The sequence below is a fragment of the Strix uralensis genome, chromosome 17 (assembly GCF_047716275.1).
Source record: "Strix uralensis isolate ZFMK-TIS-50842 chromosome 17, bStrUra1, whole genome shotgun sequence".
Lineage (NCBI taxonomy): Eukaryota > Metazoa > Chordata > Aves > Strigiformes > Strigidae > Strix > Strix uralensis.
The window spans coordinates 6,780,449-6,802,970 of record NC_133988.1 but is presented as its reverse complement, the minus strand read 5'-3'; the positions used below and the strand labels follow the sequence as shown (position 1 = coordinate 6,802,970).

The following is a 22,522-nucleotide window of genomic DNA, read 5'->3' as shown; positions in this document are numbered from 1 at the left end:
ATGTGGCACGTCTGGGTCCTTGGCCTAAGCTCTGTGTCATCGAGACAAGGATTCCTGCACAGAGTGCAGTACCTCACCAGTCTGATTCATACATGAAGCTGGGTGGAAGACAGAGCTGGTATAAGAACCACAGGGTCCTCACGTAGAAGTTAAAATCTTTCCATACATTGCATGATACGTAGCTGGCCTAACTCATCATCACAGCATCCAGCCAGCCTGCTGCTTGTTTTCCAAAGCCACCTCTGGCTGACAGCACTGCACATCCTGGCCTGGTGGCTCTGCCATGAGTGGAACGCATTTCAGCCACCTTTACTGCATCACACCAGAAAGCCTGTGCACAGCAGTGGGTGCACTGGGCTTTGATCTGAATTCCAACAGTGCTCAATGGTTTTTAACAAATCACTAGAAAACACCGTTCACTGAACACATCCGCTCAACAGCCCGCACCTCAGGCAGCTGCAGTCACAGGGGGCAAGACAAAGGAGAATATTCTAACCCTATTACATGTATCTGGAAATGAGAGACACTGACAATCCCAGATCATCCAGGAAATGTTGTGGCAGAGCAAGAAACCAAACCCAGATCTTCTCATGCTCCATGTAAAAAACCCTTTCCCAGAACTCTCAGTCAAGAAACTTTCTCCCCTATTACTGGTTGCTAACTGATACTAGTGCCTGGGGAGACAGGGTAGGGTGGGATCCCACGGGTGGACACAGGGCTCTAAACAGCAGAAGCAGTAACAGCAGACAGGCACCTTTCTTTTGCCTGTGGCACAATCAGCTTCCAGACTAAAAGCTTGGTAATAGCAAGTTCCACTGTGGCCTGTGAAGCCATAGACAACTGGAACTGCTTTCAAAGCCATGCCCATGCTTGTTCAAAGGAGGAAGTGAATTATTCTTCTTTCATATTAGGCTGAATCTGCCCATAATCTGTTTGACACAAACATGAGCGCATGCTGGAAATGCTTGTCATAAAGTCAAAAGGTTTATGGTGAGCAGGGAAAGAAAGAAGTCCGGATATGGCTCAAAGTGACAATAAAACATTAAATCCCTGATTCACCGATTCAGATGCTCATATATGACCATTTGAGAATTAAAGCAACAGCTGAAATAGATTGTTCTCAGCACAAAGGTCCCCGCCATGTCCTATACTTTATTCAGGGTTTGTGTTCATCTCTCCTATTCTTTCTACTCCAGACTTTGAGAAGCCAGTTCTTCATGTCCAGCTCCCCTAGCCTCTGGCAGAAAAGCATCCCAATGCCATCTCAGAGCTGCAGTTTCAATCACCAGTACATGGGATAAATTTGTCCCAATGTCCCAAATGTCAGGGAGCTGCACCTTAGTAATACTTTCCCAGAGAAGCATGCTAGTAGCTTAGGCAGTCAGCTCCAAAGCAACTCTCACCAGAGGAGAAAGTCTGCACTTCAGCAAGCTACTGTAGCTGGCACTGTATGACCTGCATAAGTATTTATGCCACGGGTGAATACTTAAATCCAGCGTACAGAGCAAGCAGTAACCTGAGAAAACTTTTCCATTTGGCTGCTCCTCTCTTTCCAGTGCATCAGAGCTACCTGTCCTTCACCATGGGAGTATCTTTACCACAAATGCCTGCACAAGAACACGTGGCTGGGCACTGTGCCCGTGGAGCATTTGCTGGCACCAAAGAGCCTAGAAAGCTGCAATTGTTCTTGGCCCATGACTTCATCCTGGAGCTCAGACTTGCAGCCAGTTTTGTTTAGAACACCCAGGGGTTTTGTATCAGTGTGCGCAGGTTTTCAGGTACCTGCCACATTAGAGACAGTTTGGATTTTATCCTAGACCAAACAATGGCTCGGACTCACTTCCTTGGGAGTGCTTTATTGCCACTTGCAGAGTGTTACCTTTATATAAAACCTGGCAGAATTCAGCAAAGTGTTTGAGAACTTTTGGAAAGTTTATCAAATTCTACACAATGTTTTAATCATTTGAAAGGTAGAACCCATAAGATATTCACAAATTAGTTTTTATGTATTTTTTAATTTTACCTACAGATGTCTTTCCTCACTGCAATTTTTTGGGGGAGGGTCTTTTATCCACAGAAAAATCATTCCAAAGGTAACTCTAATTATGTACTGACGTGTCCAAAAACAAGCAGTATCAGAAATCCCACTCTTCTGCCTCCTTAATACTGACAATTTACTTGTGTGAGAGTACACATCCACCCACGTATCCACTGAGATATGTGGTTACCTTCCTCAGGACAAATCAGACATGAAACAATTAAAAAGAAAAAGAAGAATCAAAAATAGGTTTGGCCCTTTTTGGTTTTGCTGGAGTGAAGGAAGTCTGATTTATTATTTTAAGAGCATTCATCTAATGCCTGGTGTTACCTTGAGGAGGAGAGAAGAGGCTTTCCTAGACATTAAGGGATGGGGTGAAAATGCTGCATCTTTAGTGGCAGAAGTTTTCTTGATGCATTTTTGACACAACCAGGTATTAGAAAAAGAAAAAATTGGGGATGTGAGCAGTCTGAATCATATCACATTTCCCTTTTCAGCTAATCAGCTTTCACTTTCTCAGCATGTCTGAGGCTATAAATCTAGGATTTATTCATCCATAAATTCTTAAGGGGAAACACAATTGACAAGTTCTTCGCTCCTACTGTAGAAGGACAAACCAGCAGAGGACACGGAGCAGCAGGAACCCATGGATCTACCTGTGGGTTTCTGCATCCAATCAACTCCACTGTTTCTGGGGCAGAAGAGGGTGTGCTCTGTTTTTTCAAAAACAAAATAGCAAAACCGGTACCTTGCCCAGCACTGATAATGTTTCTAAAAGACTCTTTACCTTGGCTATTCCAAGAAATTAAATTTTCAAGACAATATAGTTACAGTGATAACCCCAAAAATGGGCAGAAATCCAGATTTTTAAAATCCTTTTCCTGGCAAGTCATCCTCTAGCAATAAGAGTGCTTAAACTGTCAGCAAAAGTCTTCAGAGTTAGCTCATGTGAGATGAACTAAAGACATTAGCCCTTCTCAAAATAATTTCAGAGGCAAGCTCCCAAGGGCTACTCTACATATGTTTCTTTGTACCATTTATCATTATTTTGGTTTATAAACTGAAACCATCTATATGTAGAACTGCAGAAAAGTGGAGACAGTCCAATTTATAGGTAACTAATATTGATAGAGTTTTCTCTGCAATAGAATGGAATAGTTGTTCCTTACAACTACATCAAAAGTAGAGGCTGTAACAGGTACAACTGTAGGTCTGGAAACCAACAATTAACAGTAATGTTAGAGCAGCACAAGCTTGCCAAGGCAAGGCTTCAGGAAAGACTATGCTGCACTGGTCCACATGGAAAGGTAATCTCCACAGCTCTAGGGAAAAGAATGCTTTCTATTTTTTAATGGCAGGTTTGTGTTAATCGACATAAGTGCTGGATGATCAAAGTATTCACAAGAGACAAAACTAAATTGCACAGGTCAACACATGTGATTTAAGCTCAACAGGAGTGAGAATGTCCAAAAATTCAAACCTGAGAGCACAACAATCAGAAATTTGTTCCATTTTTGCAGCCACATTTGTTGTTCAGGATAGGAAGCAGGTCTCTCCATTCCTGAGAGCATGCTGCATCCTCCTAAGGACAAGACGGGAAGGAAGGAGACTCCTACACTTTGCCTGCACCGGCCTCTCCCGGGGCTTCCTCTACATCTTTTGAGCTTACTAAGTGACTCGGAAGCATTGTCACACAGCATTCAAACCCAGCCCACAAAACGCAATGCTGCTTTGCACCCATGGTCAGATATATCCCGTCACAACAACGTGCTTCTGGAAAACTGAACTGAATAGCAGCCCCTCTGCATGTGGCAAAACTTCCCCTCATCCTACATCAGCCTCCCTGGTTGCACACAAAGTAGCAGCTCGTCATATTCAGCTTTCAAGCTGTAATATTGAAACGTCCTTTTCTTTCTTTAAACTCCAGAGTAGGGACCACAGAAACACCTTCTGCAGCTCTGGGTTGAGACAAGCCTCTGCCTTGACCTAATACATACGTTGCTTCCAGAGGCAGTGCCTAAACTAGTCCAAATCTTCCTAAGGCCCACTTCTTCCTAGCCTGCTGCTTCTCCTCCTTTCACATTTAATGGACGCCCAAGAGAAAACCCCCATCCACACTCTCCACATCCCTGCTGCTACAGCTGCAGGCAAGCCCCCCATTCTCCCCATGTGGAAGGAGACAAGTTGACTTCACCCCCTTTCTGCCCTCCACCATGTGTTGCTTTAGCTCCACTTTCCCACAGTGATCCTTCTGGTGCTGTTGGCTGCAGCTCAGAGCGCAGGTTATTGAGGTTACTGCACAGTCCTGTCTAAATATGGAATGGCAGCTCCCAGGCAGCGCCGTCACGATGCCATGGGCACACACCATATGAGGACAGAGAAGAACCGGAAAAAGAAACAACCAGAAAATCCAGCAGCCAAGGCAGCCTTCTAGACCTAGAAAAGTTCGTGGGTTTTTTTCAAATTACAGGGGAAAAAGTGCTGCTCCTCATTTAACTTTTTGTTCCTCGATTCATCTCCAGATCCATTGTTTTTACTGGTCTATCCCTCGCCAACATAGCCCCCTCCACCCCCCAGCCCAAGCTGTGCTTACCTGAGGGGTATGCGGATCGCAATGATTCTGTCAATGGCGATAGCAAGGAGGCTGAAGATCGAACTCTGAGTCAAGACCAGGACGAAGCAGGCAATGAAAAGGCAGCCATAGAAGAAGGCACAGAAGCCAGTGCTGATGGTGATGGCAAAGGGGATTGCCAGCACACCCACGGCAATGTCAGCAGCAGCCAGAGACACCACAAAATAGTTGGTGACGTTCTGCAAGTTGCTATTCAAATAGACTGCCCAGCAGACCAGGATGTTCCCCAGGATGGCCAGCACTGCAATGACCAGTTCCAGGACGATGTAAGCTACGTCTGAGAGGAAGTCTTCTTTCCCATGTACTAGCATGGTGAGAACGACCAGGCCAATGTGAGAACGTGCCAGAAAAGCTCAGCGTTCATATCTGCAGAGCACTGAACAGCCAAGACACCTCAAAGCTGTCTGGGGTCTGAAGAGCACTCAGCTGCCAGCTGGTGAAGGTTGCTCACACACACCCTTTTCTCCCCATAGCTGTTCAAGATCTTTACAGTAGCAGATGTCAAGAAAAAAAACAGGGCTTGCCAACTCCAGCAAAGTGGATTAACCAGATGCAGAACAATTCAAACTCCAGCAGACGAATGGACAGGAGAATATCTCATGTAGACATACACTGCTCCCCAGGCCACAAAGTCCAGCAGGCAATACAACACACAAAGTATGGCAGTCTCACATCAGCTGCGACTTTTGGTTCCTGTTGACAATCACACTGCTAGTCATGGCTTCCTGTCATGCACATACCTACTAGCAACATCCTCTGGTTCTCTTTTTCACCTTTTCCCACTAGGACATGGGCATTTTCCTTTCAGTTGAAGCAAACATTCAACTTCTTCACTTGTAGTTTCCTTTAAAAAAAAAAAATAAACAAACACCAACCACATACACTAAGTAATCAGCTCTACGGAGGAGATGGAAAAAGCAAAATCTCATTAAAGTGGCATATTAAATTGATAACGGATATTAAACAGACCTAGAAGAATACATCATTGGCAAAAATCTCACATTTTGTCTATCCTGAAAGCTGCAGGGCCAAACCCAAGGTTCAGGAAGGCAGTATTTCACAGTGGTGATGAGAAACAAGGGATGTTTTGTATTCAAGGCTACCAACTGAGCTGGCACTTCAGCAGCTGCTCAATAGTCTGCCCTGAAACACGAGAGCCCCACTAATTATGCCTTGGCAAGGGCTGTGGCTGCACAGAGGAAAGGTGGAGGAGCCTTTTTACATACACTTGTCTCCCTCTGATCACAAACACGAGACTTGAGCCATCACATGCTGCCCACCCTCACGTACTTTGCCACAAAAGCGTGCTGCACCAATACGCTGCTCTGCGGTGACACGAACCTTCATTCATAAGGGAGTTATGTTCCTGGCATGTGTGGTCACCACTCTGTTGCCATACCCAGTCTTTCCTTCAAGTGCACAGATACTGGAACATGTTCAGTGGCAGGGAGAATAGTTCGAGGTATGTCAGACAGTGACATCTTTGAGGACTTTCCTGCTGAGTACGCACACTCTCTGCATGGGTCTTTGCAGGTTTCCTTCCTGCAACGTCATTGTTTTCATTCATGTAAATCTTTATCCTATAAGCAAACCATTTATTTGTTATACCTGCATTGTCCATAGTGTTTGTTGCATCCGCAGATTCAGGTCAGCATCATTCTTCAACTACAACCAGCCAGAAACACATCCACCATGAGGCACCTCTGCCAGAAACACACACAGGCGCAATGCCAACGTTATCTCTCAAGTATACATTCATGTTCCTGCAGTATCATGCACACAAATCTGGGACTAAAGTGGGTGCCACTTGCAAGGAAACGTAGTCCCTACAGCTGCCATTCCATATGAACAGATACACATCATCTACATGCTTACACACCTCACTCACACGCTAATCTTATGGGTCGCCTCATACCTCTGCTTTCAGACGTGGGTGCACTTCACCACAGTTTCAGCGAAAAATATAGCAATGGAGAATAGTTCCCTGAGCTTCATGAGCCACAGTCAAGAGGTAATTGTTTGCTGTCCTACCCTGTCACTTCCAGAGTAGGTTTTAAACCTTATTTAGCAAAGTTTAGGAGTAATATTTTCTCATTAATTTAAGAAAATATCTACTTGAAATATCAGCGGGTTGGGGAAGAGAGAGACACAGCATTAACTGATAAATCACTTGAGCTCAGTTTCAGATGCAACGTGAACCTCCAAAACAAAAGATTTTGGGGACCCCATCCACAGGTGATCTGGTGTGGTCTAACCCAGCAGGGTTTCATGCCTTCACAGTTCACTCCTTTTTCAAGTCAGAAACCTAATTTCTCAGGATAAAATAAAAGGGTAAAGACAGTGATAATAAAAGAAAATATGATTAACTTGTGATTCACATCTGATCTCAGGAATATAATCTAATTTTAGACCTTTCATTGATTTAGAGCTCTATTGCTAATGCTGCATTTGAGAGGAAAGTGAATGATTCTTTGTGGTTTGGATGTGCTTCAAAACCTAGCTTTTTCTCCACCTTCAGCAATCTTGCTTATGTGTTTTGTTTGGTTTGTGTGGAAGAAATCAACAGAAGAGATTAGTTTGTGATCTAGCTAATAAGAGGAAGATAAAGATCATCCATTTAATCTTTTCTAAAGAACAAAAAACCCCAAGATATCTCTATATTGTCTATTTTCCTCTAGCAAAAACTGTGGTTTTCCACTAACCTCCTAAAGATTGCTTCTACTTGCTTGAATTTCAGGGGTGTCAGTGATACACTCCTACATTGCTCTACTAGAATCTCATCGTCCATTACAAATCCCAACAGGTTTGTTCCAAGGCAGTGATACTGAAAACTTCCCCCTGCAGCCTGACTTCCAGGGAAGGGGATTAGAATTAATATAAGATAGAAATAAAGAAAATTTGGAGGGAGAGAAAACAGAAAGGGCAAGATAAAAAAATAAACAACACTGTACATGTGTGTGAGCAAGAGAGGGGAAAAAAAAAGACAGGAAAAAGGTGGCAGGAGCAAAAAAACCCCAACCAAACAAGCGAAGCAGTGGGCAAAAAAGGTCCATAAGAGAAACACAGAGTGTGCCTGTCAGTTGTACGACACACGGCTCTGCCTGAAGGCTCTGAAGCAGGTGCAAGCTCCCACATCCCTTAGCATCACGGCAGCAGAGACAGAGATGGGGTGATACTCTGGCAGTGGAGCAGGGAGCGTACATGTCCCCATGTCCTAACATGCTCACGTGTTTCCATGCAGGTCAAGCTCATGACCAAACTCCAGCGTCAGGACAAGTTTAGAAAAATTAACAAATTACTTGGGCCACAACTGCTGCTATGTAAAATAAAACCACCATAAACACACCCACAAGCTACTCTGAGATGAAGTCAAAAAAACTGAAGAAACCACTTTTTGGAAGGAGCCAGCCTAAGAACTGGTCAGGTTAATCCTGATGCTGAGAGGATTGAGAGTCCTGCTGTGTTGCTCTTGCACCTCATGTTCATACCACATACACCTCAGTGAAGAGGATCAAAGCGAAATTACTGGGATATTCTTCCCCATTTCAGAGCTTCCTTTTGTAGTATTATGAATCCATATTAATCACAGATGCATTTTGTTTCACCTGACTTTTTCAACGGCTCATCTCAAACTCATTTTCCAACAGGACTTGGAGAGAAGTAACAAACCTACACTGCAGAGGTCCCTCACATACTAATTCTTCAGCACAAAGACAAAGCTGGAATTGCCTACAGCTCTGCATGTATCCTGAAAAACCATGGTGCTGGAATCTGAAGTTTAATGACCACATCACATACTGCTTTCTGACACAACAGAGCTTTTAACCTTCTACTTCAACTGTTTCATGGTCTGATGTTAAATTTGAATTTTTTATCTCTGAATTTGTTTAGTCCTTTGTTCCTTATTCCCCTTCACAAACAGTGGCCTGACTCTTCAATCCAAGCCCTAGTCATTTATTCCGAAGCAATCTGTGAGATGTTATGTCCAGAAGAGGACAACATGTCCTTCCACCCTCTGCTCTCAGACAGGCCAGAAAACACTGAAGAGAATTCTGCAGAGCCAGCACATCTCAGAAGAGAAATGACCAGAGCTGAGCAGGTGTCCCAGCCATGACAAAACAACATTTTGTGTCTGCTTCAGCACCAATGCTTCTGCAGTAGCCACTGACATTAGAAAAAGCAATTAGCCACAAAACCCCAGCATACCAGAGGCCTCACCTGCTACTTACAGAAGGTGCCACAACCCGGGAGGTTCCCATGTTCAACCTGAACTCACCCATCTCACCTCATTCATCTCTTGCAGTGTCAGCCTGCTATAGCTTTCACCCAACATGATAACAAGTCTTTAATTGTAGAAGTATTTGCAACTTGCTTTAAAACAAGAACGGACTCAGTCTTTCTGCTCATACAGCTAAAAATTCACTGCATAGGGACAAAATGAAATACAGACCACCTAGAGAAGAAGACATACATCCAGAGGCAATACAGAATTTATTACAGAATCATCTACTTCATGGAAGACCCAAAAGCTCAGCAACCAGGTCTGACAAGACAAAATTAATTAACAACCTGCTTTACTCACCAGGGAAGTGTATATTTAACATCTCAGGCCCTTGAGGGGTCAATATTGCAAGCTTCTTGAAACTTAAGAAAAATAACCTGTATCATACAACCTGCTGGACAGCTACAATTAGTATTTCTTCTTAAGCCTGTGTTTTATTTTGTTAATTGGATTAATTCCTTCTTGATACCCTGGGCTATGTTCCGGCCTTTTCCCCATTATTAAATAAACCTTTTTTGCCACTCACAACCCTGTACAGCTGTTGCTCTGCTCATTTTTAGTGACTTGGAACACTCTGTTCTCTCTTGTATTTCAGCCCCAATGAAAAACTGCTCCTTGAAAATTCAATAAAGTATCTGAACAGCATGTTCCCATGAAGCAATTCACCACTAGAGCCTAAGCAAGCTTTTGTTTGGCATCTCCAGTTGGCTTTGGACTAAGGTGTTGCCCCTTTGCTCTCCTGAGTGCCAAATCCATCAAGGTGAGCCCTTGGCCGCTGCTTGGTTCAAATCACCCACCTCAAACAAGCTCATTTTCTGCTCTTGGCCCCTTCAGGCTGAGTTCAGGCATCCTGGTTTTGGTTGCCCACACTCTGTCACACTGGTACAGGGAATATGCTCCCTCTACTCCATGTGCCAGGATGACATATATGACAATGCCTGTGACACTTCAGTTTGACAGCTACTCTCAGATATTAGCAACATCTCCAGGGGATCAGCAGCCCTCAGGACACCCAAGACAGTCTATGGGCACGTAGGGTGACAGGCTGCAGCTTCCCTGGGCTCCAGAGAGGATTGGTTTCTCCTTATCTGCTTCAGGACAAGGTAAGCAAGGCAGCAGGCAGCTTGCAAGGCCTTGGGGGAGTCTTCATCAAAGCTCATTCCACAGATCACAATCTAGCATCTCCTTTTGACAACATGACCGGTTCCAGGTACCAGCCACGTACAGATTACCTAACTCCCTTAGGGAAAACCCTTGGATTCACACATGGCTGTATGCAGAAAAATTGGTGCTGCTAAATCATTTGTTTCCTGCTTTCCAAAGCCTGGAGGGGCAGATGCTTGTCAAGTTTTTATCCTCTCTTTGAAATCCCTTCAGCTCAAAGAGAATCTCCCTATCTTTAAAATCAAAGACTCTTAAGAAATCTTGTCTCTCTCCATTTCTTTACAGGATCAAGTCACAATAAACGAGCCAATGTGCTCACAGGCAGTACACAAATTTGCAAAACAACTCAGGCTGTAAAACATAATGAAAACAACTGTCCTTTCGGGGAGAATGATAGGGAAGGCAGCAGCAGCACTTTTCTGTGTTGCTCCATGCTTTCCTTTCTGAAATTTGGTATTTTATATATACATGTGGAGCAGCTTCCCCATGCCCCTGACAGCTCACACGAAGCCAGCGTGCTTGGAGCTGTCAGAGCGCATCCTCACTCCTGCCTCCTATCGAAGGATGAAGAGATCTGGCTGGGCAAGGCAGGAGAGAGGAAGGAGGCATCACCCATCTCAGATGCACTTTTTCTGGTTCCCCTATTTGCTTTATTATTGGCTGCTGGCTAAATGATCTTTTAGGTCATCTGCTTACAGTAATAGGAGGAAATTAAATATTAATAATAGACTATTTCCCTCTAGACTGCTCTTTGTTAACAAAGGATACAAGTGAAATAAAGCAGGCAAAATTATCAGCACACCATGCTCTTGCTTTTCAGGTACCTGGAGCACTTGCAGTTTCACTCAACCTTCCCTGGAGTTACAGATGCCCAGTGTCCTGCACATTTGCCTCTGTGGACACCCATACGAGTGCAGAACATGGTGCTGGAAATCCTTGTTCTACCCAGGGGCTCCATATGGCAGTCTGACCCTTGCAGAGGATCATTTCAGACTGTATCCAAAACATCATCTGAGCCCCTGACGCTCTGACTGCAAAAAATGCACGGCCAAGGATCTTTTGAAGCACAGTTTGTCTCCATTTGGGGAGTGAAGTCTTCCTCCAGTGTAAATCCTACAGTGGGGTAACAAGGTTTCTGAACTGGCTTTGCAAATTCTCCAGAAATACTGAGTAAAATGAGGGCTTCAGCTTTGCTAAGCTTGGTCTAATCTCCTCTTATAGGAATGCAGCAGCTCTCCAATATTTAAAACCTTCACTCCAGGTACTTGTAAAAGGCAAAAGAAATGGCTTTTCAGAGATCTGTACTGCCCCTGATCTATGTCTGTCAGTTCAGAAATGGAGAAGAGGGACAACAGTTCTGCTTTATATTTCCATCTGCTGCAGTCCAGGCCAAAAAAGGAGGCTGTGCTCACAGCAAGATCAAGCATGGTGAATCTGGGCGTAAAGTCTTTATTGACTAGTGGATTACTAGAAACACCCATACCGTTGCAGTGACAGCAACAAAAAGCATAATAAAATCCTATCCTTCAAGCCTGTCCCATGTCTTTCTTCTCCTCCTGTTTATACCCCATATAAAAATCACAAAACAAAAACACCCAAGAAGTGTAACCCTACTGAACAACAAGAAAAGGTCGTAACACAGATGGGCTGGCTAATAGGAATGGCTAATCCAAACCCAATATTTCAGCTTTGCCTCCTGCCCTCCAAGTGCTAGAAGTAGATTAATTTTTATTGCAGTAGCGGAAGAGAAGACTAGAACAGAACGCATTTGACCATTTTTTTTTCCCTAAGTGGATGTTATAAATGTTTAAAAGCAAGAAAAAAAACCTCACAGTAATTATTCCCATTCTAATGGTCACAAAAAGCCAGGGAGGGCAAAACTAAGTAAGGCTGAATGACCAGCAGTTAAATAAGCCAGATCAAACAAACAAACAAAAGGGAAAAGGCTCCCCTGTGCTCACTAAAGTCTCACTGGGCAGCAGGCACCATGATATATTGCCAAAAGGCACGAAACATGTTGGATTTTGGAGCAAACCATTTGTAGCCAGGATTGATGATGTTGATTTACCTACAGTGGCATTTCCAAAAATAAAAAAATAGAGCATTTGGATAAGCTTTCATAAGACAGACATGTAAAAAAGCATAATTAAAACCATGTACCATGGCCAGAAACAAGTTACTACTGCCAATATCATCCACAACGTCTCTGAGGAGCCAGTTTTCCTTTCCTGTGTGAGGGAAGAACTCAAAAGCAAACTTTGCCTCCCCACAGCCCTACTAAAGCCAGCTGTGTTCATACATAAGGAGCATTTCCTTCAAGAACAAAATAAGAGAAATGAGGAAACAGGATATCAAGAGAGGTGACCCACTGAGGAATACAGGCAAGGGAGGAATTCGCCCTGAAAATATTTATCATATTGCTAATGCATCCATTCTGGTATATTTTAAAATAAGGCACTAGACTTCTCTCCAGATGTGACTTCACCTCTCATTTCTATGTGAAGTTTCCAGACAGGCAGTTGAGAATCGGGTACATCTGTTCATTTTCCTGCATTTTTATCCAGTTGTTCCCAAACCCTATTTGCCTTCTCTAACATCAGGCCCTGCTCCCTCCCCTCCGAGCACCGTCCTTCTGCAGGTTGCAAGTGGTGTGTGCGTAAGCTCTGCCAGTGAAACAAGAACTCTCTCTACTCCAGTGCAGGGAGTGCTGTTGAACCAGGCAACCAACATCCTATTGTCTACAGCTGAAGGAATATAACTCTTTCCATCTCTCTCCATGTAATTTAAAATGATTCCCCAGCTGTCCTTCCCTATCCTGATGAAGGCACTGTATGACTTGAACAGAGATGAGTAAATTCTACCTGCCTCTGAGCCAAAGCAAAGCTGTCTCACTGCATTAGCTCATCCACGGCTCATATGCTGACCCCTCTGAGAGAGGGTTATTACATGAAGCTCCCATTACCACCCAAGTGGTTTGACTCATACCCACCCACAGGATGAAAAGCAGTCAAGCCTCCATTGGGTTGCTAACACAGCTCATCACATCCTTCCTCCCCAGCTTGCTCCCTCCTCTTATCAGTTTAAGCAGTGACACAGCAGCAGCACTCAGCCCGAGCTCCACAGAGCCTGTCCCAACACCCCCAGAGCTCCCCCATCCTCTGCTCCTGTGCAGCCCACCTCACTGACTGCCGTTTGCTCTGTATGGGCTGTTCACTGCTGGCTCAGTCACAGAGACCGACCACGTGCTCCTCGTGCCCTGCAATACTGCCTGATTTTGGCCAACGCAAGAAACTATTTCCTCCCATGCCCCAGGGTGCTTCCTGGCCCCTTGCACCCCTGGGCTGTGCACCAGTATGTTTTACCCAAACCATTTCACCTTGGTTTGTCAATCAGCTATCAGTGAAGAAGCATTTAGAGTGACAATGCTGTGGTGTGTGCTCATCCCAAAAGCAGGCAAAAGCCACAATAACACATCTTCTGCCTCCTTAGTTTGTTTCCAGCAACTTTCCCTCTTCCATTTTTTAAGGTACTCACCCTGACTTGCTAATGGTTATTTGCTCTGTGTCACACCTCATCATTCCAATAGTGTTTCTGTCTCAGTCTCAAAGCTATTTAAGACATTTTTAGGACTCTGCCACCCTCTGTGGATAAGGAGTTGATGCTCTGATGATGTTGTGAGGCCACATGCCCTTACTTTGTCCCTCCCTCTTCTCTTTGCTATGACTTGCACCATACTTCTGTTACTTTTGCAAAGTGACTTGCATTTTCACTGTCACAGTCAGTCACGCCAATACAAGCCTTTCTGGAGGTACTCAAAGTGACTTTTTTTTTTTTGAAGTGTCCTTGATTATAATCTGATTCATTAAGAACTCTCCAGTGTTACTGCTTACTGATCCCGAAGTCTCAGTGTTTAGCTGGTGCTCTGAGCACTCCAGTGAAGTCCTTCCTTCATTTCCTAAGTCCTTGTAGCGTGGTAAAAGCACATCCGCTTACAAGTACCAGTCTGTTACCTCTGCCCACTTCCTCCCCTGACTGCTCAGGCCAGAGACACTGATGTCGTGGGATGAAGAGAGCACGCAGCTGCTGGTGAAAATGACATTTCTAGTCATCAGTTTCTCTCCTTCTACATCAAACCACTGCACTGGAGAACCAGAAGCCATTCATAAATCACTTTAGAAAACATTTAACTGGACTTGCTAGCTGTTTATAAGTTAGCATACTTGTCTAGAGGAAGCAGAAAGGCAAGGAGAGCAGCAACAAGTACCCCACTGCAATAGAGACATTTCTACCATGCTTGGGAAGCGGCCCTTTTCTCCTATGAAAACTTAAGATATTTTACAGTTTCTGCACAATAAGAGATCATAAAAAGCTCCAGCTGTAAAGAAACCTGCAATCATTTCTCAAATGCATGACAACCATGATCCTCACACCAAAAAAGACTCCCAAGGCAAATTCCTCAAGGACTGTGGCATTTGACTCCAAATGCAAAAGATGTTACTCAAGCAGAGACAGATCCCAGGGAGGTGCTCAGAACAGACTTCCCCAAGACTTTAGGATGGTTTCTCCCAATTAGACTGTGTCCATCTCTTGCCTGTTGTAATCATACAGCTATGCTGATCTGTGGCTACACGGAGGGAAAGGAAGATTTCCCTTTAGGAATGGGGTAGGAAAGCCAAAAAAACCTGTCAGTGAATCCTCTTTCCAGTCTTCAGCCCACAAATACAGCTTCTTACCTTTCTATATCCTGCAAGAGCTGACCCCATACAGTTGTACCAGAGAAAAAGAATCACATAACTACATCAAATCCGCCAGAATCCTTGATGTCTATCCATGTTATAACCCTAAATGAATCATAATGGTTAAGCAGAGTTTGGATCAGCATTTAGCAAGACATAAGATGGCATAAACCGAAAGATTAATGTTTTTAGGTGTTTGACAAAGTTAGGTGCCTCAGTTCTAACAGGTCCAGCTAAAGAGGCCTGATTTCTAGGAAGGAAGCACTTTTTGGAAGTAGGGTATTTTAAGGAATCCCTGACTAAGTGGCCATTAGCACAGGTAATTTTTTTTTCCAAAAATCTGGGCTGCAGACCATTTAAGAAACTTTTTAAAAGTCCTCATGCTTCCCCACACATGCTTCAGGAACTGTAACGGTGCTGGTGCCAGCCCAAGTCAGTGTGATGTTATTTTCCATCGTCCCATTGAACCTGGGCACTGATCTGTGGATCGGACGTATGTGGAAACTGTAATTATTCAAATCAGTTTCAATCACGTGCCTCTCTTCTGAAGATTGTAAAGAGCCGCATACCTCTTAGATGTCTTTTATCCTGGGAAATGTTTCCTATGGAAAATCCCAGTTCATGCCCATGTATATGGATCCCATACTAAAACCAAAGTTGTTATCCCCACAGAATATGATATTTAACAGCCTCCTTTCCTTAACTCCTTAGCCTCAACAACTGATTCATACCAGGATCTGACAATCCTATTCTGGAGAAACCTCAACAACCAAAATGATATGTCAGTTTGTAGAGGACTTTCCCAGTACAAGAAGTGGGATGTGGGTAACAGGCCAGTGTTACAGAACAGGCAGAGAGAGTAGAAACACTTATGTGCCCTTATTAAGAAAAAAAAAAAAAAAGGGGGGGGGGGGGGGAAAGGGGGAGACAAGAAGCAAGAGGAGAACACAGTAGTCTAAAACCAAACCAAAATATTTCCAAAGAAGCAAAACCAGGAGAAAAATGGGAGAGACTCTGAGGTCTGAATACTAAATGAGGAAAGAAACTTCTAACAGGGAAAACAGTGCAAACCTCACCACTCCCAAAGGGACGCATTAAAAGAGCAGAATGAGACCAAATTACACTTCCCTCTGTTCAACAGCATTACTCACTCAAAAGCATGAGGGACTCTGCCCAGGGAGATACGCAGACGTGACCCCCAGCGGACGCTGGCTCGGGTTCAGCTGAGCTTCGAACGGCTCCACCAGCGAACGATCCCTCTCCTGCCCTCCTTGAAGAGCTGCTGAACAAGGAACCACAACTGCCGCTGTGAGCGTCACCTGGGATAAACATAGGGGACAGGGAGACAGAGAACGCTGTATCTCAGCTAGCCGGCAGATAAAACAGCCCCAATCTGTGAGCACTGGAGGCCTCCTGAGAATGCCTGAGTGCCTTCCACCCTGGATTTGAATGCAATCACAAATGCTAATCAACATACAGACAGGAGCCCAGCATGTCATTTGTCACGTCTCCAAAGCTCCAGGAAAACCCCCCTTTCCTCTCCTTGTATCAGAGGGACAGGAAGATTCCCTCATCCTCTCTATGCCTTTCCCTCCCCCTGTCCCTGGCTCAAACCATCCCTGCAAGAAGTTTCACTCCCTGCTAACTTCTCCATTGTCCTAGATGCATTGTTTGCAAATGTTCCCTAAAAATGCTATGTAAAGTATTCTTTATTCTTGTTTCAGGTCTTTCCACATCCCTGTGTAACACCTGGACTTTATCTTGATACCTATCAGATAGTGATAAACCTACTGCATGCAACCCCTGACTTATCACCTAAGATAAATACAATTTGTCTTGTAGCTGTCATTTCTTTTCAAACCCTGCCTTCCACTACCACATCTGTAGTTGTAACAAACTACTTACATGGGCTTGAAATGTGTGACTTTTTAAAAAAAAAATAAAATCCAAACCACAAAAGAAACACCAAAAAAACCCCAACCCATCAGCAAGAGCCCCAGAACTACATAAAATTTCAAGTGTGGCCTTCCTGGCACTAGATTTATTGCTGCTTTGTGGGCAAGGAGGCTCCAGTACTCCTGCTCTTGCTTATTTTCTACAATGGCATTTGCATATGTTTTACATAAGATACATTGTATTTCATGCTACCTGGTAATTTTTGGTTTTAATAATCAGCCAACAGGCCCAATGATGAAAAGCATCCTTTCTCCAGAACAAGTCATAACCTGAACTGATAAGGTTTGAGTTAGCTGCTTAAATATAAGTGAATAGTGAGGTCTAAAGTGCTCTAAGCTTATCACCTGAGACTGCTGTCACTTTAGAAAGGCACGCGCCTCCCTCAGGTCCTGTCCTTTCCTCTGCCAGCCCCATCGGGATGTCTCACATAGCACTAGATGTCTGTTTATAGCACCCATATCAAGCCCCAGGCGTCCCGAACAGGAAGGGACAAAGCTTGCACTCAAACACATGCCACAGCACAGTTAATGCTTTTGCCTAACAGCAGTGATCACCCTGAACATGTTAAGATTTCCAGAAGCCATCTTGTGGCATTGGGCTTTTCTCTGAACTCTCCTAAGCACTTAGTGGCTCCTCAGCTCTTTTCATAACCTCACTGCTGTGTGTTTATCCAAACAACTGGATCTTAACTTTGCAATTGCATCACCATAGGGAGCCATAGCACAGCTTACCTACCCCATCCCTCCCATGCTACTGTGGATCGCCAGCCATACCAGGCACAAGGTAGCCAGGTTTCGTAGGATTTGCTCCTTACAGAACACAGCTTGAGGAGTGAGAGAGATCACACCTTTATTCACTCACATTTACCAACTTTCTGAAGCACTTCTAAATACTCTTTGCTGATCCTCTGTGGGTTGCCCACTGTGGTCAGAATAAGAAATGAGTTACAGCAAAGAAGGTTTAAGCTGGACATCAGGGTGTTTCCTGCACGCCAGGAAAGTAAGTAACCTCCTCCACTGCAGATCTTTAGCAGCAGGATGGAGAAATAGCTGTCAGGAATGGCAAAAGCACAGCTGATCCTGCCTTTGGGCAGAGGCATGGATTAGATGACCTCGAAGTACCTCCTGAGGATATTTTCCATAATTGAGAGTTGTATGTGCCATCTGTCTATTCTGATCTACAGAGATTTACTTCAGGAAAAAAAAAAAAAAGTGCAATACAATCAATAATTACTCCTGACACAGATGCAAGCTTTGTGAGGGGAGAGGCATCTTCCAATTCTATAGAGGACATTGAAGCCTCAGAGGTTAAACCACCTTCTGTGTATCTGTCCAGATCCTCTTGCCTGCCCAAGGCAGAATGCTGCTGGTTCTTTACCCCTAACAGACTAACCCTCAACATTCAGCTCCATGAACATCTCATTAAGCAGGCAGCCTTCTCTGCCTTTTTAAAATGAGAAGACACGCAAGGAACTGGTGCTGTTGTGTTCAGGTAGTTTCACCAAGGCTGTTCAGGTGCACTGATGCAAAATCTGAAGGTGATCCACGAGGCAAACGAGCTTAAATACCAGACTCTGATGAAAGGGAGTAACTCTCCATTGACTTGAGAGAATCCTTCCTGATTCCTTGACACTCATCTCTTGGTTTTTAGAGTCCAACGAAAAAGAAAGTTTCAATAGCCCATCTCCTTTTTCAGATGGAAAGCACACAATAAAGAAGGTCCTAGAGAATTACTCACCACCCTGATCAGACGGAGAGAATGAACAAGAAGAGCTGAAATTGTTCAAGCTGAAGACAAGGACAAACTTTGCAGGACACCAAGAGAGATGCTGATAGCAGCCTCTGAATGGAAAACACCTCACTCACAACTGCGCAGAACTTTTAGAGAGAGCTTAGCCACACTGTGCCTTGTCCCATCTCACGTGTGAAAACGTGGGTGGAAATGTCAAACCGAAGCGAAGAGCTGAAACATAGTGAAAATAAATGTTCTGGTGGAAAATCTGTGAAGCCTTAAGATTCCTATATAGATGAGAAATCATACAGCCATCAGTCACCCAGGCAGAAAGGAAGTGGTGAAGGGGAAGATTTTCCCTCCACACCAGACAGAAAAGCTGCCAGGCTCAGGACCGAAGGGGATGTACTCGGCCAGCCAGCCCGGACCCTTCAGAGAAACACAACTGAACGGAAGAGTGAAGATTCAAAACAGTCCCTCCAAACCTCCTGCTGGACGGAGCTTTTCCCAGTAGTTCTCAAAAGGGCTTAACCACATGGCTCTACATAAAATCCATTATTGAAGATTAAACAAAAAAGATGAATAGCTTTCAGAAGTTGATTACATCCAAACGCAATAGTGTCAGCAGCCCTTATGGAAACATCCTATTAAAATATCAGCAAAAATAGAAATGCAAACACGGGAGACCTGGCAGGAGACTTTTCAGCTCAGACTTTTAGTGCCTTTTGCACCCGCTGACAGAAGGACAGAGGCTAAAAACATCATTACTGGGCTGACATCCCCTGACCTGGCACAGGGTGATGCCGATTCTATTTTTTTTTTGTATAAAAATGCATATGGAAAGAGAGACAGATTAGGAACATGTCTAAATAACAAACTTATCACCTGAAAATTAAAAAGAGAGCTGTTTGCCTTCCCCCCCCCCCCCCCCCCCGACACCCTGGAATAGGTCATTTTATTTTATATATACACATACATGTTTGCAGTTTGTACCCACGTGTTTTCTCTACAAATTCAGAGGCCCATAGCTTTCCTTGTTAATTCAGAATTTAATCCATTTGGCACTTTAGACAGGATTTCATTTTCATAGTATTTTTGAGATATGTGATTACATTTATATTGACTTTTTTAATTGAGATTCAAAATAAGGTATTTCTTCCACAGATCTAATTCAATTGAAATATTTCTCACATCCCCATTGGTCACTTTATCTAATCTTTTTGTACTTCACTTGGGCAATATGCTCTGGGAGGTATCTCTAACAGCAGGAGCTGGCCATGCTTTTCTTTCTCTCTGTTCATTTCTCTTGCGCAGGAGAATGAATTTATCAATTACTACAGTTCTTGAGTTACACAAGTCTGAGACTTATGAGCCAGATAAGAAACCCAAAAACAAATACATCCAAAGATCGAGTTATCTAATAGTTGACCATCTGTTTAGGAAAATAATTTTAAGTAGTTATGGCAATTCTATTAACTGCTATTTACTAAGTGAGTCATGTTGTTCTCTTTAAGTTAACCCTTCCTGTCTCCTCTGTGGGCTTTCTGCCCAAGGCAGTTTTGAAGAGGGTACTCATCCTCCTTTACTACTTTCAAGCTGTAGCAAAGCCTTCAATACCTCTGCACTCAAAACTTACTCCAAGCTCATAGCGCACCAGGACATACAAGAGCATTTAAGCAACTGTGGTGCTTCTAGGTGACTCTTAGACCATGCAACCAACCACACAGAAAAATCTCCTCCATGGAGCATCCCCTGTGAGGGCACCCCACACCAGAGCCCCCGCAGCGGAACGCACCTGCTGCCTAACGCGCTTTCCAGGACAGGCTGCCTGCACCTCCCTGAGGGCAGGTCACCCCGGAGCCCTGCCCGCTGGGGCAGAAAGCCTTCTCACACATCCTCCAACAGCTCTGGAGACAACCGGCACCTTGCAGCCTGTTCCCCTTTCCTCCGCCTGCCCTCGCCCCCAGCACAGAGACGCTAGGCCCCGCTGACACACTCGCAGGGTACCAGGGCTGAGGTTGCTCCCGGGCACAGCAGAAGGGACACGGCTGACAAACTGTTTCTGTCGCTTGGCCCGGATGAGGCAGGGTGAGGGCTAAGGAACAGAGTCAGGTTGTGCACAGGTTTAGTGCCATCGATTCAGTCCTTGCCCTTTTCCCCTTAGCGTGGTTGCAAAGCGCGTGGAAATCTGCTTGGTTAAACGCTGCGGAGAAGTTTACGGGATGCAGGGTGCTCCTGGGGAATCGCTATTTATCATAAAGCACAAGCACAAATAGCAGTTGGAGGGCTAAGAGGAGGGCTGGGTGCAGGGGGGCAAAGTCCAGCTCCTGATGTTTGAAGGAAGATCCGTGGAGCAAACATCTCGGAGCGCAGGGGTGTGTCGGGGGACTGACAGTTGGGAATCAGCCCGGTGTGAGGAGCAGCGGCTCCGCGGCGGAAAAGCCATCCGAGCTGGGGCAGCGGGAAGCGGTGGCAAGGAAAATCCGACCCCGTCTTGGGGCAGGGGTCAGGCAGTACCGAGAGGGCATCGGGCGGTCACTTTTAAAACTCGCGGGAGAGGCAGCAGAGGGACCGGGGCTGTCGCGAACACCGCGAGGGAAGTTGAGCCGCCCACCGCGGCTCCCCCGGACCGGCGATCGCCGGGCTCGGGATGCCCCAGCGGGGCGCCGGGGCCGCCCGCACCGCCCAGGCGGGAGGAGGCAGCGGGGCGAGACCCGCAAGCCCTCCCCGGCCGGCAGCTCCCGCTCCCGCCGCCCCGAGCGCTGCAACCACACCGGGGCACCCGCCGCCCCGAGTCTCCGCCGCGGCGACGCCGGCATCACCCACCTGCCCTCGGGGCTCCCGCTCCGCTCGGCTCCGCTCGGCTCCGCTCGGCCGGGAGGCGTGTGCCGGCGGCGGTGCCGGCCCGGCGGGCGCTGCCCGCTCCCGCCCCGCCGCAGGACGCGGCAGCCGGAGCGCGGGGCGGCGGCGGCTCCCCCTGGAGGGCGGCGGGGGCGGCGCGGCGGGGCGGGGGGGGCGGCGGTGGCGGCCCCTGCCCCGGCGGGGAGAGGGAGTAGGAGGCGGCGGCGGCCCCCGCCGGTCCCGCGGCCGCAGGAGCCGCTCCCCAAGGGCGAGCGGTGGCGGAGCCGGTGGCGGGCGCCCGGCAGCCCCGCGGCTTTACCTGGCGGACACCGGGCACCGGGGCGGGGGGGGAGGACAGCCCGGCCCCGCATCTGGAACAGCGGCTGAAAGAGGGATTGCCACTTACTTCGGAAGTCCAGCTCTTGTCTTGAGGGACCTGCAAGTGAGAGAAACGGGCTGTGACTGTGCGCGATCTGCACCCAGTGAACGTGGGAAGGGAGAGGAGGAGAGGGAGAGGAGGAGAGGGAGAGGAGGAGAGGGAGAGGAGGAGAGGGAGAGGAGGGCTTTCTCCCTACACTGTTTTAAGCATCTACTTCTCTCCAGGCTGGAAAACGCACCCAGCGGGTTTTGGCCTACAGCTGTATGAGTGACACGGCGCAGTGCTGCACGGAGGTACCCTGAAAGGTACCTTCAAAGAGAAACGTCCAGTTTCTTCTCTTCTCTGCTTAGCTGTCATTACTGCCAGGGGAAGGGAGACCCTCTGCATTACTATTCTTGAAAGTGTTTAAGAGTTCTCAGTAAAGCTATTAAGTATTTTTTAGAAGTTTCACATTTCCCACTGAGCAGGTCTTCGTGGATCCCACCAGCGTGCACACACGCGTTTCCCGGCCGGAGCCAGGCCCGCGGTGGCGGGGCCCTTGGGGCCGCGTGTCCCCAGCCATCTCCTGTTCCTCCGCATGAGCGGACTTGGGGAACAGTCATGACTCATCTCCCAGCAATTCTGAAGCGGGGAGAGAACCTCCCAAGAATTTGAACCCGCTGCTCTTTGTGGATATCTTCTATGTTTTTTTATTTCTATTTTTCAACTTTACATTTTAGCAAGTAATTTATCTACACTTTGCTATTGGTTGGACATTACAAAC

At 45.9% G+C, this 22,522-nt stretch overlaps 1 protein-coding gene across 5 annotated transcripts in view; it reads right to left on the bottom strand.

Moving 5' to 3' along the window:
• The window catches only part of ADORA2A (adenosine A2a receptor), a 30,858-nt gene extending 9,047 nt beyond the window's left edge, over positions 1-21,811 (bottom strand). Inside the window, exons 1-5 of one of the 5 annotated variants that reach the window (XM_074887560.1) lie at positions 21,366-21,424; positions 16,004-16,171; positions 6,279-6,373; positions 5,444-5,514; positions 4,632-5,363 (exon numbers count right to left, since the gene is read on the bottom strand). In XM_074887560.1, the coding sequence (XP_074743661.1) occupies positions 4,632-4,981 (350 nt within the window). In that variant the 5' untranslated portion in view covers positions 4,982-5,363; positions 5,444-5,514; positions 6,279-6,373; positions 16,004-16,171; positions 21,366-21,424. Of the gene's footprint in view, positions 1-4,631; positions 5,515-6,278; positions 6,374-16,003; positions 16,172-21,365; positions 21,469-21,786 lie in introns of those variants that run through there. The other 4 variants (XM_074887557.1, XM_074887556.1, XM_074887558.1 and 1 more) reach the window with 4 other exon arrangements.
• Positions 21,812-22,522: the final 711 nt, after the last annotated feature.